The following is a 19,136-nucleotide window of genomic DNA, read 5'->3' on the forward strand; positions in this document are numbered from 1 at the left end:
TAATAAAATTTTTTCAATTATATATTAATAATATTTTTAAAAGTAAGTATATTTATAATGCCTTGAATCCAATAAATCAAACAAAAGCTCAGTCCTCTTTGTGAGCCCGGAATCGTGGCCCGTTTCGGGCCCAAGTTTGCCAAAATTCCCTCATTTCGATCTTCAGCTACGATCTGCACCGTCTAAGGTCGATCGGACGGTGTCTGTGCACAGTGACCCAAACCGAAGCAAACCCACCCCACGAACGAGCCCCGCCGCCGCCGCCGCTCGCCGGAAGTGCGCCGCCTTCCGGCCGCTGCGGCCGGAGGGGATAGTGACCCAAAGAGATGTTGCGCTCTTAGCTCCGATCCAGCCTCGCCTTAACGCTGGGAGCAATGTCAGGTAATTTCTAACTTGCTCTCGTTTCGCGATAGGCTTGGTATTCTTGCATCAGGATGGTGGATCGAACTCCTGAACCGTTTCCAGGTGGAGTGATTAGCCATGGGCATAAAATCTTTGGCATTGACGAAGTATATGCGTCTTGGTGGTTTGTTCTGTCCAGCTTGCTATACAAATTTGTCTGTGGCTATGTTCAATACTGTAGGTGGGGTGAAGGGGCGATATTGACAAGTGTGCTTTGCTGAATTACGTTATACTGGGTAAATAATACTCCCTCTGTTTCATATTGTAAAGTCTTTTAGCGTTGGCTAGATTTATCTAATGGTTAATATATATATTTAGATACGTTACCATCTATATAAATCTAGGTAAGAATAGAATATATTATATTATGAAACGGAGGGAGCAAGTAACTAGATAATTTCGTCAGTTGTAATGCATTCTCTAATTTATGCATTTGTGCCAGTGATGTGTCTGATCTTACTCTAACTAGCTGTAAATTTTAGCTAATGTCTGAATGTTTAATGGCGTAACACCTTCTGTTTGATCATGTTCAGTTATCAGCATTCTGTTTCATTCACATTGAACTCTTTATGGAGAGAGGTCACTTTCAGCAAAATAAAGACTTTTGTTATTCACTAAATGCTAGGATGGATTATAATTTATATTTGACGCAAACATTTCGTTAACACCCATCATTGAAAAAGATTTGTTTTTTGCATTTGTCCTTGCAGGAGCGTTATGGGATGCAAAATAAGTTTCAGTGTATCATGCTTTTTTTTCTATGTCATCCCCTGAGTTGCTAATGCTTTCTGCATGCTATCATAGAAATCCGTAGTACACTTGCTGCCTTCCAAGAAGAAATAGTGCTGAACAGCATTAATAAGGTGGCAGAGATAAAGAACTAATTTCAAAGAAATAGTGCTGAACTAACTTCATCACTGTTCTGAAATCTTTGAAGTATTAATAGAGTATAGCTGGGGATTTAGTCTAGTGGTAAAATATTGCTTAGGGAGCAAAAGGTCTCAAGTTCATTTATCGGAATACCAAATCTGAAATATTTTTGCAGTTTGATGTGAAGAACCAATATTGTAGAATGATATTCAGAAATTAGATGATAAGATCTGGATAATGGAATCTGGACCACACATAGGTTCTGAAGATAAGTTGTAGGCCAGACTTCACAAGGTGTCAGATTATATGCCTGCAACTACAACTTCAAGGTAACTGGCATAGAAGCAATGCTATTTGCCAACCTGCTAACTGGACAGTAACATTGTAACAATATATCTGCACTTTTAATCAAACTAACACAGCAGTAACATACCACAACTGCATTATACAGAAGAAGGCCATGGCTGCCAAACTGTTCAGCACCACCTGCATTTGTATGCGATAAAACTTTGTTTTGCTTATGCTGCATGAACATAACACTAGAAAGTAGCACAATAGCTGTCACTATTTTTTACTGTAGCTTACCAACGACAGTTTAGCAGTCCGTACATACTTCATTTATGTTTTTTCTGTGAGCTAACTTTATGAATATTCTCTACTGAATTTAACTGAAGCAATACAAGAGTGAATTACTTCTGAATTCGAATATAAATCTGTGGTGGTTGGTCTTGTCAGTTACCATTTCCCATTCAGGAGTGTTATGATGGAGGCAGCCTGATGCGATGCAATTATGTTTAGTACATATTTTTTTTATCTCCAGAGAACTTCTCCTTGCTTAGCCTGTATTACTACCTCAGTCACGCTAAAGAAATGGAAAATTGTTCTATTGTTGCATTAACCTTCAGAACAGATAAAAAAGGTATTAAGTACTATGAATTCCATAGGTATGTTCACTTAGTTCAGGCATGAAAAGTTCGCAGACTTTGATATAGCTATCACAGCTGGGGATTTAGTCTAGTGGTAGGATATTTGCTTAGGGAGCAAAAGGTCCCGAGTTCAATTCTCGGAATCCCCAATATGAAATCCCTTTTGCAATGCATGTCAAAGCTTTTTTGTAGGTTTTGATGTTTCTCAGTGTTCTTATGCTTTTTTGTATGTTTGGATGGTTGTCAGAGGTCTGGAGGCGAGGTTTTGGACCATAAGTTTGATGAGGCTCAGGGATTGTGTTTGTGGACCTGTTATGTTTCTGCATATGTATGCCTGAAATGACGCTAAATGCCAAGATTGGAGTTGCTGTTAGTTTGTGCACACATGCTGCTGCGAGTTGGCTATTGAAGAACTGAAGATGCATTTGGTATATAGAACTATTTCTAAATCTTCAGTGCTAATAAGATTTTGTTCAAAACAAAACCAACGAAGGGCATTTGGTCTAGTGGTATGATTCTCGCTTAGGGTGCGAGAGGTCCCGAGTTCAATTCTCGGAATGCCCCCGATTTGTTTTCCTTTTCTTTTTATTGCATGATTTCCCAAAAGGTCCAAATATGCACACAGATTTGCCCTCATTTTGACTTTTGATTTTTGAACATTCGATTTTATGCAATAAGTGCCACGCCTCTTCCGAAACTCTTTTCAAATTCTTACCTCGGCCCGATGAAGGAGAACGACCCAGGCAACGTCGCCATCCACGACATGAACGCGAGGGTGTTCAAGGCCATGCTCCACTTCTTCTACACCGACTCGCTGCCCAAGGAAGACGGCGACGCGGTGGCCAGGGCGCAGCACCTCCTCGTGGCGGCGGACAGGTACGACATCAAGAGGCTCAAGCTGATCTGCGAGGACAAGCTGCGCGGCCGCGTCGACGCAAGCACGGCGGCGACGACGCTGGCTCTGGCCGAGCAGCACGGCTGCCGGCGGCTGAAGGAGGCGTGCCTCAAGTTCATGGCGTCTCCGGGCAACCTCAAGACGGTCATGGCGAGCGATGGCTTCGAGCATCTGAGCAGAAGCTGCCCCTCTCTTCTTAAAAAATTAGCGGCTAATATCTCTGATTAGCCTAATGCCACTGGCTAATTACTCCTAAACAGTAAAAAGGTTCATTTTCTCCGTGAGAGTGTCGCATGCATCTTACAATGTCAAATGCTACTTATGATAAGTCTACTATTCCCTTCTACGTAATTCTTATCGTTTTATAGAGAGTAAAATGGACGTGGTTTTGATTGGTCTAGATCAGATGGTGTGGGTTGATTGTGCCTTCTTAGGTCGATTTTTAATCCAATTTGCAAGTGCCAACTGACGGCACTGACGGCATGTTCATGTTGCGTTTCGGCGTTTGAAACCATTTTTTTAAGTACAAACGTATAACTCAGGACGTACACAAACACACATCACACTCACACCATAACATATGCACACACCATAACATATGCACACACGTGCGTGGGGAAAAACAGGATCGAACTCGCGTGGGCTGCTCACACACCCGCACAGCTAGCCACCTGAGCAACGCTCGGTTCTTATCTGAAACTACTTGAATTCTGAATTCTTTGATTAACTCAGTTTCCTTGGTGTCAGCCTACAAGGTTGTATTAAGACTTCTAGAGATATCATAGGAGGTAGTCAAAAGACTCACAAGGAGTTGCATCATTTGTATTGCTCTAATTGATCAATACACAAATACTCTAGACCGCACCAGACGTGTGTTACAGCGGGGCTATGTCTTTTCACTTATTCTTTTGCCTATAAGCTAAAATTTAAAATTTAAAACTTAGATTTGAAGTTAATATTAAGTTTTTTCATTGTAATGTATACTTTAGCATTTGTTTTCATTGTAACGTATATAAAATGTTTATTCATAAATTATTTTTAATTATTAATAAGTAGTTTCACTTATTCTTTCGATGAGTTAAAAGATGGGCCTATTAATGGACACAATCGGATAGTATGCCAATGGCTTGCTTTTCCAATAGACACTCTCTTTAAGGGGAAAAATGGAGGAAAAAAGAACCTAGAAATCGTTCATCACGTGCTGCCTGAACTGAAGATGGTGATCCTGTGCCACAGCAGCATGGCCACAATGTCCTTGGAAATAGACTAGGGGTCTACTTGGCGAGCTTAATATTTTGAAAGACAGTGGGGTAAGAGTCTAGTTTATTAGAATATAAAAAAATGAGTTTTCTAGCTTTTGCATTCTAATTTATTTTTTAAATTCTACAATGACTTCTCATAATCTAGGTAAAAATTTTGATTGTTTGGGGAGCAGCTGACTTTGCACTCCCAAAAGGAACAAATCAAAGAGATTGGGGGTGGATCCCACCCATGTCGCCTAAACCGTGTGGAGGGGTAAATCACTTGCTTTCCCTAATCACCCTCTTTAATCCCTGCATTCAGTTTTGACAGACAGGAATATACGAAGTATGCTAACAAAATCCATGGAAGTTTGCTAATGATCAAAAGGAACAACGGCATAACACCCATGGAAATTGTTCCGATTATCCATAGAAGTTTTATATTGAACAGCCAAATAAATATAAGTATATAAGAGCAAGTATAATAGCAGACTATAAGTCAGTTATAAATATATTTTAAGGAGATAAGAGACAAGAGAGAAGAGCAGTGGGCATAAATTTATAGCCAGTTGCAGTACAGACTCCCAGACACAGGTGAGACATGATAGTATATGTTTTGTAGGTAGCTATTATATGAATTGGCTATTAGATTGACTATAGATAAATTGGAGTCAGTAGTTCGCTATATTATTAAACTTGCTCTGACTCATTGTTAACAAACTAGGGGCCCAGCATGCATGCAAGCAGGCGTGGCATCCTCTGGTTGGCTCGAGTGCGGCAGTATGCGTTCGCAAGAGGAGGCGTACGGAGTGGATGCCTTGCTGGCGTTTGGGCCTGCCAAATGTGCGAGGCGGCCTTGGGTGCGGCGTGACTGCGCGCATGAGTGCGCTCACCGTACGTCCACGCGATAGCAGCCGGTTCGTCGCGCGGAGAGTTTTCTCCCATGTGCGGCCGACGCATGGCATGGCTCCGTCTACCGTGCATTTAGGAGACCGTTGGGCATTCGGATTTTCTGTGGCTTGCGAATACCCTATGGCTGATCTGAAAAATGGCTAAGTGGCTTAATCTGGAGCGTCGGATCTTTATTCAATGGTGAAAAATATCTGGAGTAGGGGCTAGGTTTCGAGAGTAATTTAGTCTTTTACTAAGGGTGGACCTAGTCATCCTAGCCCTATAAATAGAGGTGAAGGGCTAGGTTTTCAAGTGCTGTAAGAGGAAAAATTTTGTTAGAGTTGTTTTACTATTATGTTTTTAATGTTTTTAGAGCTTTTAGTAGTTTAGGGATAAATAAAGAATAGGTCGAATGGTTTAGAATAGATCTAGGATAGGTTAAAATAATGATATTATCTATATGTTACTTATTGTACATCTCAACCATATGAAACTTATTTTCAGAAAAAAAATATGACCTTAGAGTGATTGTTTGATAGACCAATCTAATATCAACTGGCAACAAATCAACTTAAGATATAAGTAAATCAAAATACTCACAATAAATTAAAAGATCAATACTTTTCTTGTAGAAAAATAAATAAATAATTTTTTCTTTCTTAAAATTGCTAAAGGTAAGTGATCATTTTTCATCCTGTATGATTAAAATTTAGAATAAGTAAAATAAGACATAATGTTAGAAAGACTCAAATGGTATGTATATTTTAATACTGTCATACATCTTTCATAATATGTTTGGAAAGCTTTAATGAGAATGGCCGTACAGTTATCTTGCTTAAACTAATTATCACTTTTCGTTCAATTATTTCTCCATATAGCATAATTTGTTCTACTTGTACATATATTGAAGTGTTCACTATTTTGATGCAATGTTATTATCCGAATAAAAACCTACATAATTTGTTTGACTTGTACATAGATGATTGAATTGTTCACAATTTTTAACACTATATACCATCCTTATGGTATGAAGACTACAGAGATGTAACAACATTAGTTTTTTTTTATAATTGTAACAACATTAGTTTTAAGACCCATTATGATATATAGACTGCAAAGTTATAACAACATTAGTGTTAAGAACTATTATAATATGTAGACTGCAAAGCTTTAACAGCATTAGTGTTTTAACATCATCTGTATTGTTTTGTTGTATTATATTTATTCTCCTTCCAATTTTTTTGTTCTTTTTTTTATTGTTCTCAATGATTCTTTTAACTTACAATTAAATGACCCAATTAAGTTCAACATCCCCAGCTCTTTTTTTTTATTGTTCTCAATGATTCTTTTAACTTACAATTAAATGACCCAATTAAGTTCAACATCCCCAGCAATTACGGACGTCCTCAGAAGAGTTATAACAAACTCCTCGTCAAGATGTATGAAGAAGTTGCTTCTTTAAAACGAGTACTTTCTAAATAGGACTGTCGGTTGGTCGGATCACAAGTAGTCGAACAACATGAAAAAGAAGATTCACACCCTTCCATTGTCGACATCATCTTCTTGGATTTTGTATTACAAGAAGTTGAGCATAATACAGAAGACACAATTCATTACAGGAATTACGACCCGATCTAGACTTGCACTAGGAGACTAGGACTTAATCCTGACTCTGACTCGCATCCAAATTACGACTACAGTCAGGTTAAGACTCCCTACTTTTATAATTGTCGCCTCACCCCACCGGAAGTCGATACTTCGAGTTTGCCATTGTTGTCAAGAAAATCAGAAGCGTGCAGCGACCTCGCCTTTCGTCAGATTAATCAATAATATGGTTACCTCTATAAAACTTAATAATTAATCAGTAACATGTATAATTAATCAGTAACATGTATTCCAGTGTGGTTAGTACTATCTTTATGTAGTAAATAATTTGGGAATAGAGAGGGAAGTAAATAATTTGGGAATAGAGAGGGAACTAGTTTATTTAGTAGTGTGAGGTGAGACAAGACATGCCATAATCACTTGTAAACGCTCTGTATAAAAATTCCTTCCAATTTCACCATCATCTTTCCGCTTGTGCTTATACTTAATTTGAAGTTGATTTTGAAGGTTCACCAAAATTGTTTTTCAGCCTTAGTTTTTAGAACACTAAGAATATGTTTATAAAAGTTTAATTCATAAATTATTTTTTATTTACAAATATGTCGGAAATGCCAAACACAATCACCCTTAGATGCAGAAGTCTGGTCCCTTGAGCAGACGTATGCATATCACTCCAGATGTTATCAAAAAAATTTAAAAATATTTAGTAAGATCCATCAATGTGATATATCACTCAAACATGTTTCAATGACAAGAGCTTCATAAAACAATTCCAGCTTTATCGCTGAGAAAGTAATTCCGTGTACTTCTATTGTTGGTACTTGGTACCTATTCTACCAAAGCTCCAAAGATGATGCATGGCAAGCTCGATTAATCAGTCAGGTACAATGTTGAACAAAATTTGGTCTGTAAAAAAAATGTTCTACAAAATTCATAGATCAAAGTTACACTGTTCAATTTATACAAGAGTATGACTGAGATTCACTCGAGGACTTGTGCCAAAATTGTCAGGCTAAGAAAATGTGAGCAATGTAACCAGAGAGAGTCGGTTTTGCTGTAAAATGTGTCATGGCAGAACAATGAACCAGAATGCAGGGCCTCGTTGCCTGAATCATAAAAATCTATATATGTGCGATGGCCGTTGCACCAACTTCAATGAGCTCTGGAGCAAATGGATAACAAAGTCAGCTCAGAGAGAATGTAGAGCCAGAGGCGTGAATTCTGAAAATAAGAGGTAGATGAAAATAAGGTTGAATTACCTCCACTGAGTTATTCCTTTGAATCTATCGGACCAAAATCCTTCAATGGCCAAACCTAAGATTAAATAGCAATACTGTCAATTCTCTATTGTCCTGAAGGGAAAGCTCAATGATAGTTCATCTCAGCTTTTCGCTTCTGCTTATGTTTATAAGCCAAAATTTAAATTTTCAAACTTAAATTTAGAATTGATTTTGGGGGGTTTTTTATCTTAGTTTATTTTTCAGATTTAGCTTTTAGATCACTAAGAACACATATATAAAAAATTTTATTCATAAATTATTTTTCGTTTACAAATACGCCGTTTGGTTTTTTCATGAAAAAAAAGCCAAACAATGGTAAAAGATGGCCCTCAATCCACGTGTTGATGTGGTGACATTGGGCTGATGTGATTAGTAGAAAAACATGATAATTGAATCCTAAATCTTCGGTTGCTATCGTGAACATCAACAAATAGTAAATTCAAGCAAGATAAACTCCATGGCCAACACTAAGTTGATTTTGGATGTCCTAGCTTTAAGTCTTGCCAATCAAATGATGATGGCATGTTGTTGTATGAACTTTGATGGAAGAGACAAATATATGTGGTTTCAAGCTATAAATATGATTTGTAGACAAAACAGCAGGGTAACTGAAACAAATCTATTTCCAATTCAAACCAACACCCTTCCTACTTGGCTTTCATTACAAGTAATATGCTAACTTAGTACTGTTGAACAAATCTACAGGGCTCCACAACCCTTGTATTTAAAAATTGGGACAATTGCAAATTTGCCACTGGTTTAAAATGTTATTGCAAAACTGCCACTAGAAAATTGCAAAAATGCCACTAGAACTATCATTCGAGTAACATCCTTGCAATTTAGGAAAAACCAGTGGCAAATTTGCAAATGCCCCTTAAAAATTACAGTTATTATAAATAGAACTATTACAGTTATTATAAAAAAAACTCAGCAAGTACCTTTTAATTAGAAAACACTAGCGGTATATTTAGGGCAAATACCAATGACCACCACAACAAAACGAACACAGCTCTGATCGACGCTCGCTAGTTCAACTTGAGCACAAAACTGAAATCTAACTCCTTTTAGAGTTCGCAGAATCAAAGTTGCCCTCAAATATATCTATATGTTCTAAATTTCAGTGGGTGGCATATAGATGCTTTTCCTCTGATTCATCACTAATTATGACCATTTTATGAGCAAAGCCTTGAGGCATCCAAAATGCAGAGTACTTAATTCATAACAGCTCATTAATTGGACACATAGCAACAATATTCTACAACTATAATATAAGAAAGTATGCACAATGTGTTTGCTCTAGATGACACTGAAAATTTAATTCTGGTGAGTTACCCAGATTATGATAACTAAATACAGAGCTAAAAGAAGCTAATGAAATACTTGAAAGTTGAAACCAAATGTCAATTTACAATTACTATACACATATTGACATCCTAGAGTAAAGTTTTTATTTTCCCTAAAATTTTAAAATCGGCTCATGAGATAAAGAAGTTGACATCTAATAAGATGCAAATCTGATCAAGGATGAGATTTCATGACATATAGAAGAACCATAATATAGAGGAAATGATATTTACCCGACAAAAGATCTTCCCTGTAATAAGACCATAAGGGACAGGTCCAAACTGTCTTGAATCTCTAGAAGCATAAATATTGTCACCTTGCACCCATACATGGCCTTGTGGCACCTATAATTATACATCATCCAAATTAAGAGCATGACAAGATGGCAGATTTGAAAACACAGGCACCATATAAAAGAACTGAAAATCACAAAGTATGGAGCTTGTTGTATTCAAAATAATACCTAAATCCCCACTAAACCTCAGCAAAAAGAAAGAAATTTGGGTTTGGGTCATTTGGAACTTGGATTTCATTAAGATCATGAGACATAACAATATAAATTTTACTACCTCCATCCTCATTTACTTATCAGTGTTGACCAATCAGGTTTAACTTTGACCATTAATATCTTTTAAATGATTAGGTTATAGTTAATGAAAGTTGTATAATTGTATCTTTGGTCCAACAAACATTGCAAATATGAAATGCTTTTTGAGTGCATATGACTTCTTTTTTTTTACAAAAAAGACAGTGGTCAAAGTTAAAAAGTGAATAGTACCAAGTGACAAGTAGTATTTGAATTTTGAAACTATGGGGAGTATGTTACTGATTACAATTTCAAATGTAAGAGATAATATTCTGACTGACTAATATTCTCAGCATCCAATCGTGCTAAAGGTTGACCATCCACTCTGAATTCATCAGTCATTCAGTCATATAAGCACCTAACCAGTCATACCAAAATTTGCACACAGAGCAAAAGGTGAAGTCACTAGTCATACCTTGGGGAATGGGGACAGTAAACCACAGTATTTCACTCATTGTGGAGACAATCTGTGCCTCTTAAGTATTTGTTGTTCAAATTAAAAAGTTGTCTGAACTAGCCAGGATCATTTTGTCAGAAGCACCCTCACCACCAAAGTATAAACCCTCTCTTGACTAAAAATCGAGTGCTGACTTTCTTTAAAAAAAATGAAAACCTATACCAAGTTCATCATTTTCTTTTCACGTGTGTAATTAATTCAACTTGATGCACATGAGAACTGCTACCTCATAAAATTAGCTAGGGGGTCATCTTTTGAGTTTTTAAAAGAAAAAAACCAAACGGCATATTTACAAACGAAAATTAATATATATATTCATAACGATCTAAAAGTCAAAACTGGAAAATAAACTACAATTAAAAAAACGCAAAATCAACTCCAAATTTAAGACTAAAAATTCAAGTTTTGTATTATAAGCACAAGCCAAAGCCAAAGGATGGGGTACTAATGTACTATAATACTCTTGAAGTACACTACTGGTAAGCATTTCTCAGAATCCACAGTTGTCAGCTTTGGTACCAACCAAATCTGGTAAGCATGACCTCATATCTGGAATCACATCCTCTAGTGTTAGTTTGCATTGAAGCACACACAGGGAGGTTCTGACCATTGCAACGATTATCGAACCAAATCTTAGTTAACTGCAAAATGAAAACCAACACCAAATTAACCTACCTAAGTTTACGCCACCTGTGGGGGGAATTCAGGAGCTACTCACCACGACGGTCTTGGAGGCGTCGCTGTTCCCGGGGTCGACGAGGTAGGTGACGGCGTCGCCCGCCATCCCGACCACGCGCTTGACGACCGCCTTGTGCGGGTCCTCCGGCGAGATCAGGAGCACGGCGTCCCCGGGCGCCACCCGCCCGTACCGCGCGCTCAGCCGGTCGACCGCCACCACGTCCCCCGCCAGGTTCATCGCCGGCAGCATGCTCGCGCCCCGCACCTGCGCCCCCGCAGAACATGTCAAAGCTAAAGCGAGCGAGCGAGAGAGAGAGAGAGAGACAAGAGGGATCGTAGTGGAAGAGCGAGAGGGTACAGCACCAGCGCGAAGGAGCAGACGTGGGCGTTGACGACGTGGACGGCGCAGAAGGCCTGCGCGACGAGGAACACGCGGGAGAAGGCGTCCCCGGCGATCTCCCGCCACGGGATTCCGGCGAGGCGCCGCGCGAAGCCGGACATGGCGGCGGCGGCGGCGGCGAGGAGAGCGTGGAAGTTTCAGAGCAAGAGGAGCTAGCAGAAGAGAGAGACCTCTGCTCGCACCGACTTAAATGGGCCGGGCCCACTTCGCATATGGGCCTATAAGTTGATTCTGGGCCTAATCGCAAGCTGCAAACGTAACTGCAACGTCTCTACTGATTCGAAACATTTTAGCTCCATATAAACCAAAATTTTAATTTTAATACTTAATTTTAGTCTTCATTTTGTAATTTTTTTATCATGATTTGCTTTGTAATTTTTGATTTTAAATCACTATAAACACGTATACATAAGTTTTACCTATAAGTTATTTCTCGTTTACAAAAACACATTTTCGCTCTTTAGAAGAGCCTTCATTTGGGACGTCTCAAATCAATACTTTAGAACGTAGGTTTGTTTATGGACAGCAGGTGCAACAAAAACATGCACATACAGCACAAAAGTGAGATGATAGGTAAGAAAGGGAACCATCCAAATATCAAAGGGAAGGTCGTTTCCATATCTCTAGAAAAGCAGAAAAACATTATATATATGTTCTAAATATATATTATATATATAGCCGGCATCCATAGAAGGGAGGAAGGATTACTAGATTGGCAATAACAAAGGTAGAAAAAGGATGTTCAGGTAAGGCTTCATCTACTATATGTATAGGGGTGGAGGGGTCATCATCATCATCCTCCTGGTCATACTCAGAATGTAGTAGGCAGGCAATGGAGGTGGTCTGCTTCAGGTAGGTCAGTTCACTCTAGTAGAAGACGGTGTTCGCGCTCTGGAAACCGCCATCGTAGATAGCCTGGCTGGCTCCGGCGCCCATACCCATGGCGGCGGCCTGCTTCAGGGCGGAGTGCTGACCCATCAGGGCCGGGTTGGCGGCCATCTTGCTCAGCGCTAGGGTGCGCTCGTAGGCCAGGAGGTCAGTCGCCGACAGGCCGGAGGCGAATGGCGCCGGTGCTGGAGGTGGTAGTGGCGCGGATGCTGTCCCTGGTGGAGTTGGCTTGCTTCCCCAGGAGCACTGCAAACAGGAACAAGAATAAATTTATCTGATTTGTAAGAACTGGTGATGATGAACTATAATAGGACCTGGAGAAATTCTTGCAGAGGTATTAATTGTTGTAATTATTCATGCTATACCAAGTATTTGTGATATATTCTCTTGTTTACGTCCCATAACAAACTTGTTAAATTTATTTACAGGCTGACAATACAAGATGGCGTACCTTAATCTGCCTCCCACCAATCAGTTGTCCATTACCCGTATCAATTGCTAGAGCAGCTTCTTCATGGGTGCTGTAACGCACAAAGCCAAAACCTTTATCACGTGTTACACGGACCTCCTCAATTGAACCAACCCCAAGTAAATGGAAAAACCGGTGCACGTCATTACTGTTGACCTAGTAAATAAGAACAAGAAAAAGTTGCTGGTATGAGAAACAGAGAAGCAACAGCACAAAACCAACAGAATTCTGTTTCAGTGAAGAGAGCGGTTACATCATGAGGAAGATTGCCAACATAAACAGTCGTATACTGTGGGTTGTTTTCAGGACCATCTTCATTTGTATTATCCTTTCCACCTTCTGTACAACAAGAACATGGAAATACTTTACAGGTCAGTACTTTCTAGGCATTAACTGCTCAACAGCGAAAGGAGTATCATAAATATATGTGGACTGGTCCTGTGAGGAAAAATATTTTAAATCCAGCCTTGCCTCAACTCTAAAACTGAGAAACCCTATTAAACATCAATTCAATGCTCAGTTGATAGTTACATACAATCATATATAGGCTCAAAACTAAAACAAAAAGGCACATATATTCACCTGACGAGCCATTAGTCAACTCTACCATACCCTTGGATTCTGTGTTTTGTTTTTCTTCACCGGCATTAGCACCCTTTGTTGCCCAATTACAACGAATTTGGCGGTTGCCAAGCCACTTGCCTGAAACAATGAAAACAAGCAGAAATGATCAGGTCAATAGAACTAACCTGATGTAGGCAGGACAAAAAACAAGTAAAAAGGGAAACTCACCGTTCAGTTCATTTATGGCATTTTGTGCATCCTGTCAATGAATAACAAAGATGATTAAACAGAACCACCAAAATATGTTTTGAACTGTCACAATGACACTACCTGCTGATTTCTGAAAGAAACAAAACCAAAACCCCTGGATCGTCCAGTCTTTTGATCCCACATTACCCTAGCATCTCTGAAAAAACAATGCATACAGGTAAGAAATGAAATGCATAATCTGAGCAATTGGTGGCAAACCACTTGTCCAGTAAAAAGCTGCATATAGCAGACTGGGAGATGAAAGGAAATACACAGATCTATGTAACACTTACGAGCAACTGGAAAATCTAGAGAAAAAGGAAAACAAAGCAGCATCTGTGACTTCTGGGCAAAGATCACCAACAAAAACATTAAAATGGCCTGCGATAATGGACAGCAACAGCAAAGCACAAATTTAGTAACTCAGATTCATATTCATGAATATGCACATAAACAGCAAACAGTAAAGAACAAATAAATGCAATAGAACATCTAAAAGCCTTTCAGTTTCAAACCTGATGTATCCTCTCTTTGAGTGCTTGCATATGCCCAATTGACTTTTATTGGCTGGCCAAACCTGATTATTCAGTACCCATGAGAAATATGGGAAAAGCAAAACATGGGACTTTGTTTATACAAAATACTTACAGTTGTCTACCGTTGAGTGACACAATTGCAATTGCAGCAGATCTACGGTCATAATAGTCAACAAAACCAAACGATGACTGCAAGGTTAAATTGAAAATGGGAGACCATATAAGCCCGTGTACTATAAAAAGTGTACAGTTCAGCCAAACCTAAGATTTTAAATACATTGAAGCTGCTGAAAACAATTAATCACCTAAACCAACTGATGCAGCATGTTGAAGCTTTCTCAAGACTGATAAATATTACTAATGCAGTTAGCAACATAACAATTGAATGAATCTAGCAATCTGGCCAATGTGATAACAAAACTAATAACTTGATACTTCCTTGCTCAGAATTAGGGCATATGTGCTTGACTATCCTATTCCTACCATGCAACCCAAGTGAATAAAATACTCAAAAGTATTCACTCCAGCGTCATCACACAATAGTTTTTAGTGTTAGTGCTAACCATTATGCACAAAAAATGATCACACAATAGTTCTTAGTGTTTGAAAGAGAACAACTTCCACCTTTTCTTTCCTGATGAGCTTGCACCCTTCTACTGGACCAATACTTTGGAAGACCTCTTGTAGAAGTGAATCCGTTACTTGAAGATGGATATTGCCAACATACCTGTTCAGAACATCAATAGTAAGTACCAAAAGAATAAATTTGGAAATCTAGCCAACTATGCTATGTTGCAATTTGCAAATACTTGAGAGAGATTGATTCAGATAATTAGATCAAGGACACACTATCCAAAAGATATAGCATTGTTCAGTTTGGAGTCAAGTATTCAGAATGTTGAAAAATAGAATCAAGTTTCCAATTTTGTTATCTAATAAAATAAAAAAGTTCCTTGGGCATAAACAGAGAGGGGGGGGGGAGATAACGAATACTTACACGCTGCGGCATGTACTTGAATCAAATCCAGGAGGCAAGTTGCCGCTAACAATTGGCTCTATCTGCCAAAAAATAATGTCAAAAAAATACATTTCAATAATTTGAGAACGAAAATAATTCAAGAAGTATATAAGATTCAAGCAGCAAAAGCATAGGTCAAGCAAATGCAATAAAGTATGCAGAGAACATCCAGGTTATAAAAGGAAAATATTTGACTATAATTATGCATATATAACCATCATTTACCACTCGCCACAGAGATGTATGCTTTCTTAACGAGCATATACAACAACAACAAAAAAACGTTAAACCACATCTTTAAAAAAGACCGATCCAGCAATCAGCAGACTGGTTACTACTTTTGGCTGGCCTTGGCAGGACTTTTTTATAGTCCCATTACAAACTAAGTAACAAATTCAGAGTTAATAAATTAAAGCTTCAAACACAAGTACAGAGCACTATATTGTCGGCAGTATATCAAAAAACTCCAACAAAGCCACCCATCCAGTGCACTCAGAAGAGATCTCTGGTTTTAAAAGCTCCAAAGATGTTATCTCATTTATCATATTTACTCACTAACTTTTCCTGCTATCCAGCAAGCACATAAATGATAAATCCAAGTCACATGCAAACCCAGCAGTCATATACACCAAATTGCGCATGGCACATTAGAACAAAACCTCCAAAGTCGATTAAGCAAGCACATTGAACTAACATTTCAACATAAAAGAGTAGAACTCGGCAACACCACAATCCGTGGAACAGGCAGTTGTAGTAGGGTCTATAATGCTAATAATAGAGAATGATCTGAAATTTCACTTGAAACAAGTACCCAGAGACGACAAATTGGACAGAAACCCTATTCCCCCAAACCCTGCGGGGAAAAGATGATTTTTTCCCCCAAGTACATTCAACTAGTCGGGGAAACTACAAAATCAAGAGAAAAAATTGACAAATCCCAACCGCGAAACAGCCAAATCGGCACTCTCACGAGCAACTAAGCCCACTTACCTCAACCCTAGAACACGAAATTTCCCCAATCCAGCGACCAAAACCCCTCAAAATCCCCAACAGAAACTCGACCCGACAGGCGCTGATCGAACAGGAGGAAGAGATTGTGAGGGCCCGGAAATCCCACCTGCGGCGCCGCAAGGAGGCCCGGATGCGGGTGGTGCGGTGGGAACATGGGCGTCTGCTGCTGCACCGCCGCCGCGGCAGCCGCCGCCGCCTGCTGCTGCATGAGCAGCGCCTGCTGCATCATCTGCTGCTGCTGCGCCGCCGCCGCCACCTGCTGCTGCTTCATCCGCTGCTGCTGCTGCATGGCGACCGATCCGCCGGTCGATCGAATCGAATCAACCGATCGGCTCCCCCTCCTCCTCCTCCTCCGCTCCTCGTGTCAGCGATTATTATTAGGGTTTGGCCTCGGGAGAGTGAGGAATCAAGAATCCAACACCCCCCGAAACCGAAAAAAAGGAAACGAAAAACAAGAAGAAGAAGAAAAGGAGAAGAAAAAAGAAGAAAAAAAGAAAAGAAAAAAACCCTCGAAGCCGAGGGGGGGAAGGAGGCGCGGAGGCGGGCGTGAGGCGGAACGGCGGAGTGAGGTGGGTGACCCCGGAGAAGAAGGATATTTTCATGGACGAACACACTTTTGCACTTCGCACCCCGTAATCTACTCATATTTTACATATAGAGCCCAGAGTTAATTTGAGAAGGGTAATTTTATTATTATTTGAACCTTTTGGCTTTTTATTTTTTAAAAACCATACATTCTAAAAACTTATTTTTAATATGAACATTTTGCGGGTCATCTTTCGCTTGTATTAATGCGTACAAGCTAAATTTGAAATATTAAAACTTAAATTTAAAATTAATTTTAGTATAGATATTTTCAAGCATTCAATGTTATGCGGCTAAGAATATAAATATAAAATTATCATAACTTAGTTTTTAATCTTTAATAAGTCATTTCTTATTTGAAAAGTTTCTGGCAGCCGGATCTTCTCACAGAATCTTCAGAAAAACAGAAACTCTCTTAAATAATACTCATCTTCTGGAATCTAGAGTTACAGAATCTAAGCCTGAAGTTAAGAAACCAGAATTTTCAAATTCTAAAAAGTTAGCTTCCCATTTGCTGCTTTTTAAAATCTTAAGCTCGCCAAACAGACTCCTCATGTTAAATTGCATGATAACATTTTTTTACCATGTCAGTGGTATATCAAGAATCATGTCATGCCAACTAAAAGGAGAACATTGTTACGCTCATTGCTCATGGTGTATAATTTTATTGAAGTGATATAGCCAAAATAAAAATTCAGATTTAAAAAGAGGTGCAAAGAGGGACAATGATTGGCCCAGGGGTTTGTTTGATAATTACCAAAAAACACGATGGGGCAAAGTGATAAATTGGGTTTCCAGGAGGAGCACGGACGGTACAGTGCCGCACTGCCGCGAGGCGGAAGGCTTGGTGTAGGTGGACCATAGCTGACGTGGTGGGTTCGGTGGGATGTGATTGGGCGAGGCGAGAGCGTGTGGCCCCACCGGTCAGTGACGGAATGGGTTTGGGTGGGCGTGGCGGTGTTGGTGGACGAGGAGTACGGGGCGACGTGTGCGGGGGAAGGGGTGTGGATAGGGTTGGGAGTACGGCCCCCGGATCTGGTGCTTGTCAGACTCCGTGGCCCATTCTGTGGTCGCTTGGCTGGAGGCAGCCAGAAAGATGGGCACTGTCAGTGGAGTGGATGGCAGCAGTGGTTGCTCTAGGGAGGAGCAAGAGCCAACATGTAGCGCTGAAATGCGGCCAAGAAAATGGCAAAAATACGTTTTGTGGAATCACACCAAGGGCAACGGCCAGTGATGGAAGTGACTGGCCCGTAAACCCATATATAAGTTTTTTTAGTTAAGCTAGCCCATTAATCTGTATAAAAACAATCTAAATAATCGATATATGGGTTTATGAATCGATCCACTTACGTCTCTATTGATGGGGCAGGTTCAGTGTCAATGATATATTTATTAATTAGGACAATCAAGAATTTATAGAGATATTCTCTCCGTTCTAAAATATAATACGCAACCATTTACAAAATATAAGGCGTGCATTAATTATATTGCTACATACATTGGTAAAACAATAACATAAAGAAAAATAGATACCATACATTGACTGATTTATACAAAGTAAATGTGTGATTAAATGTTTCTTTGTGGTGATTGAGAGTAATAGTCAAATAAAATTCGTTGCATACTCCTCGAGTATGCATAACAGATTACATATATGTCATTTTTTTATTTTCGCATATATCAGTCGTCGTAGTTTAGAAATTAGGACGGGTATAAAATTTAGCATACTTCACTAGAATTAAAATTTAGTAGTATAGAATTAATCTAAACCATTTGATCTTTAGTATGGAGTATAAGTTAATATGGTGTGTTGTAAAAGAACTCAGGACTTTAGGCCAATCTCAATGGGGTTTTATGAGTAATAAATAGGATGTCATGTAGGCATTTTTGATGATGTGACAAAATATTAATAAAGAGAGATGAAATGAGTTTCATGGGATGAAACTTCTCTGCACTATTATCTAGACAGCTTGTGTCTTACATGTAACCTAGGAAATAATAATAGATGAAACTATGCATCGAGAGAGGGTGTTTCATCCTAATTTTAAACTTTTTCAAACTTTTTAGATGTCACTTTAGTTAATCGTGTTCGTAAAACTTGTGTTGATGATGACCTTAGGTGGGCGTGCTCGAGTGAATGGGTCTTGCGCTCCGATGGGTCTGGCCAATTCCAACGACAACACTAGCGAGGTGGAAGAGGACTACGATCATGTGACAGGAGGAGGTCACGAGAGGAATCAC

At 39.2% G+C, this 19,136-nt stretch overlaps 3 protein-coding genes, 1 long non-coding RNA gene and 2 other non-coding genes across 6 annotated transcripts; 4 read left to right on the forward strand and 2 right to left on the reverse strand.

Annotated features, from left to right (window-relative positions):
* Positions 1–177: 177 nt before the first annotated feature.
* LOC107305203 lies at positions 178–2,690 on the forward strand. Its single transcript, XR_001551352.1, has 2 exons — positions 178–381; positions 2,446–2,690. It is a non-coding gene; the product is annotated as an uncharacterized LOC107305203 (long non-coding RNA).
* TRNAP-AGG lies at positions 2,276–2,347 on the forward strand. Its single transcript has one exon. It is a non-coding gene; the product is annotated as a tRNA-Pro (tRNA).
* Positions 2,691–2,762, forward strand: TRNAP-AGG. The gene has a single exon. It is a non-coding gene; the product is annotated as a tRNA-Pro (tRNA).
* Positions 2,763–2,922: 160 nt separating this feature from the next.
* Positions 2,923–3,321, forward strand: LOC121055687 (BTB/POZ and MATH domain-containing protein 1-like). The gene has a single exon (XM_040528569.1). It carries the CDS (start codon positions 2,923–2,925, stop codon positions 3,319–3,321), a length of 399 nt encoding a protein of 132 aa, XP_040384503.1.
* Positions 3,322–7,548: 4,227 nt separating this feature from the next.
* Positions 7,549–11,738, reverse strand: LOC102702329 (mitochondrial inner membrane protease subunit 1). Its single transcript, XM_006662988.3, has 5 exons — positions 11,539–11,738; positions 11,216–11,440; positions 9,688–9,798; positions 8,090–8,144; positions 7,549–7,992 (listed from the first exon to the last, which is right to left on the reverse strand). The coding sequence occupies exons 1-4, from the start codon at positions 11,674–11,676 to the stop codon at positions 8,100–8,102; spliced, it is 519 nt and encodes a 172-aa protein (XP_006663051.1). The 5' UTR covers positions 11,677–11,738; the 3' UTR covers positions 7,549–7,992; positions 8,090–8,099.
* Positions 11,739–12,180: 442 nt separating this feature from the next.
* On the reverse strand, positions 12,181–16,871 carry LOC102702609 (oligouridylate-binding protein 1B-like). The gene is made up of 12 exons (XM_040528638.1): positions 16,417–16,871; positions 15,279–15,340; positions 14,906–15,008; positions 14,394–14,470; positions 14,261–14,322; positions 14,039–14,126; positions 13,827–13,902; positions 13,725–13,755; positions 13,515–13,634; positions 13,186–13,271; positions 12,915–13,088; positions 12,181–12,709 (listed from the first exon to the last, which is right to left on the reverse strand). Exons 1-12 carry the CDS (start codon positions 16,597–16,599, stop codon positions 12,443–12,445), a joined length of 1,329 nt encoding a protein of 442 aa, XP_040384572.1. The 5' UTR covers positions 16,600–16,871; the 3' UTR covers positions 12,181–12,442.
* Positions 16,872–19,136: the final 2,265 nt, after the last annotated feature.

Source organism: Oryza brachyantha, chromosome 11 (assembly GCF_000231095.2).
Source record: "Oryza brachyantha chromosome 11, ObraRS2, whole genome shotgun sequence".
Classification (NCBI taxonomy): Eukaryota; Viridiplantae; Streptophyta; class Magnoliopsida; order Poales; family Poaceae; genus Oryza; species Oryza brachyantha.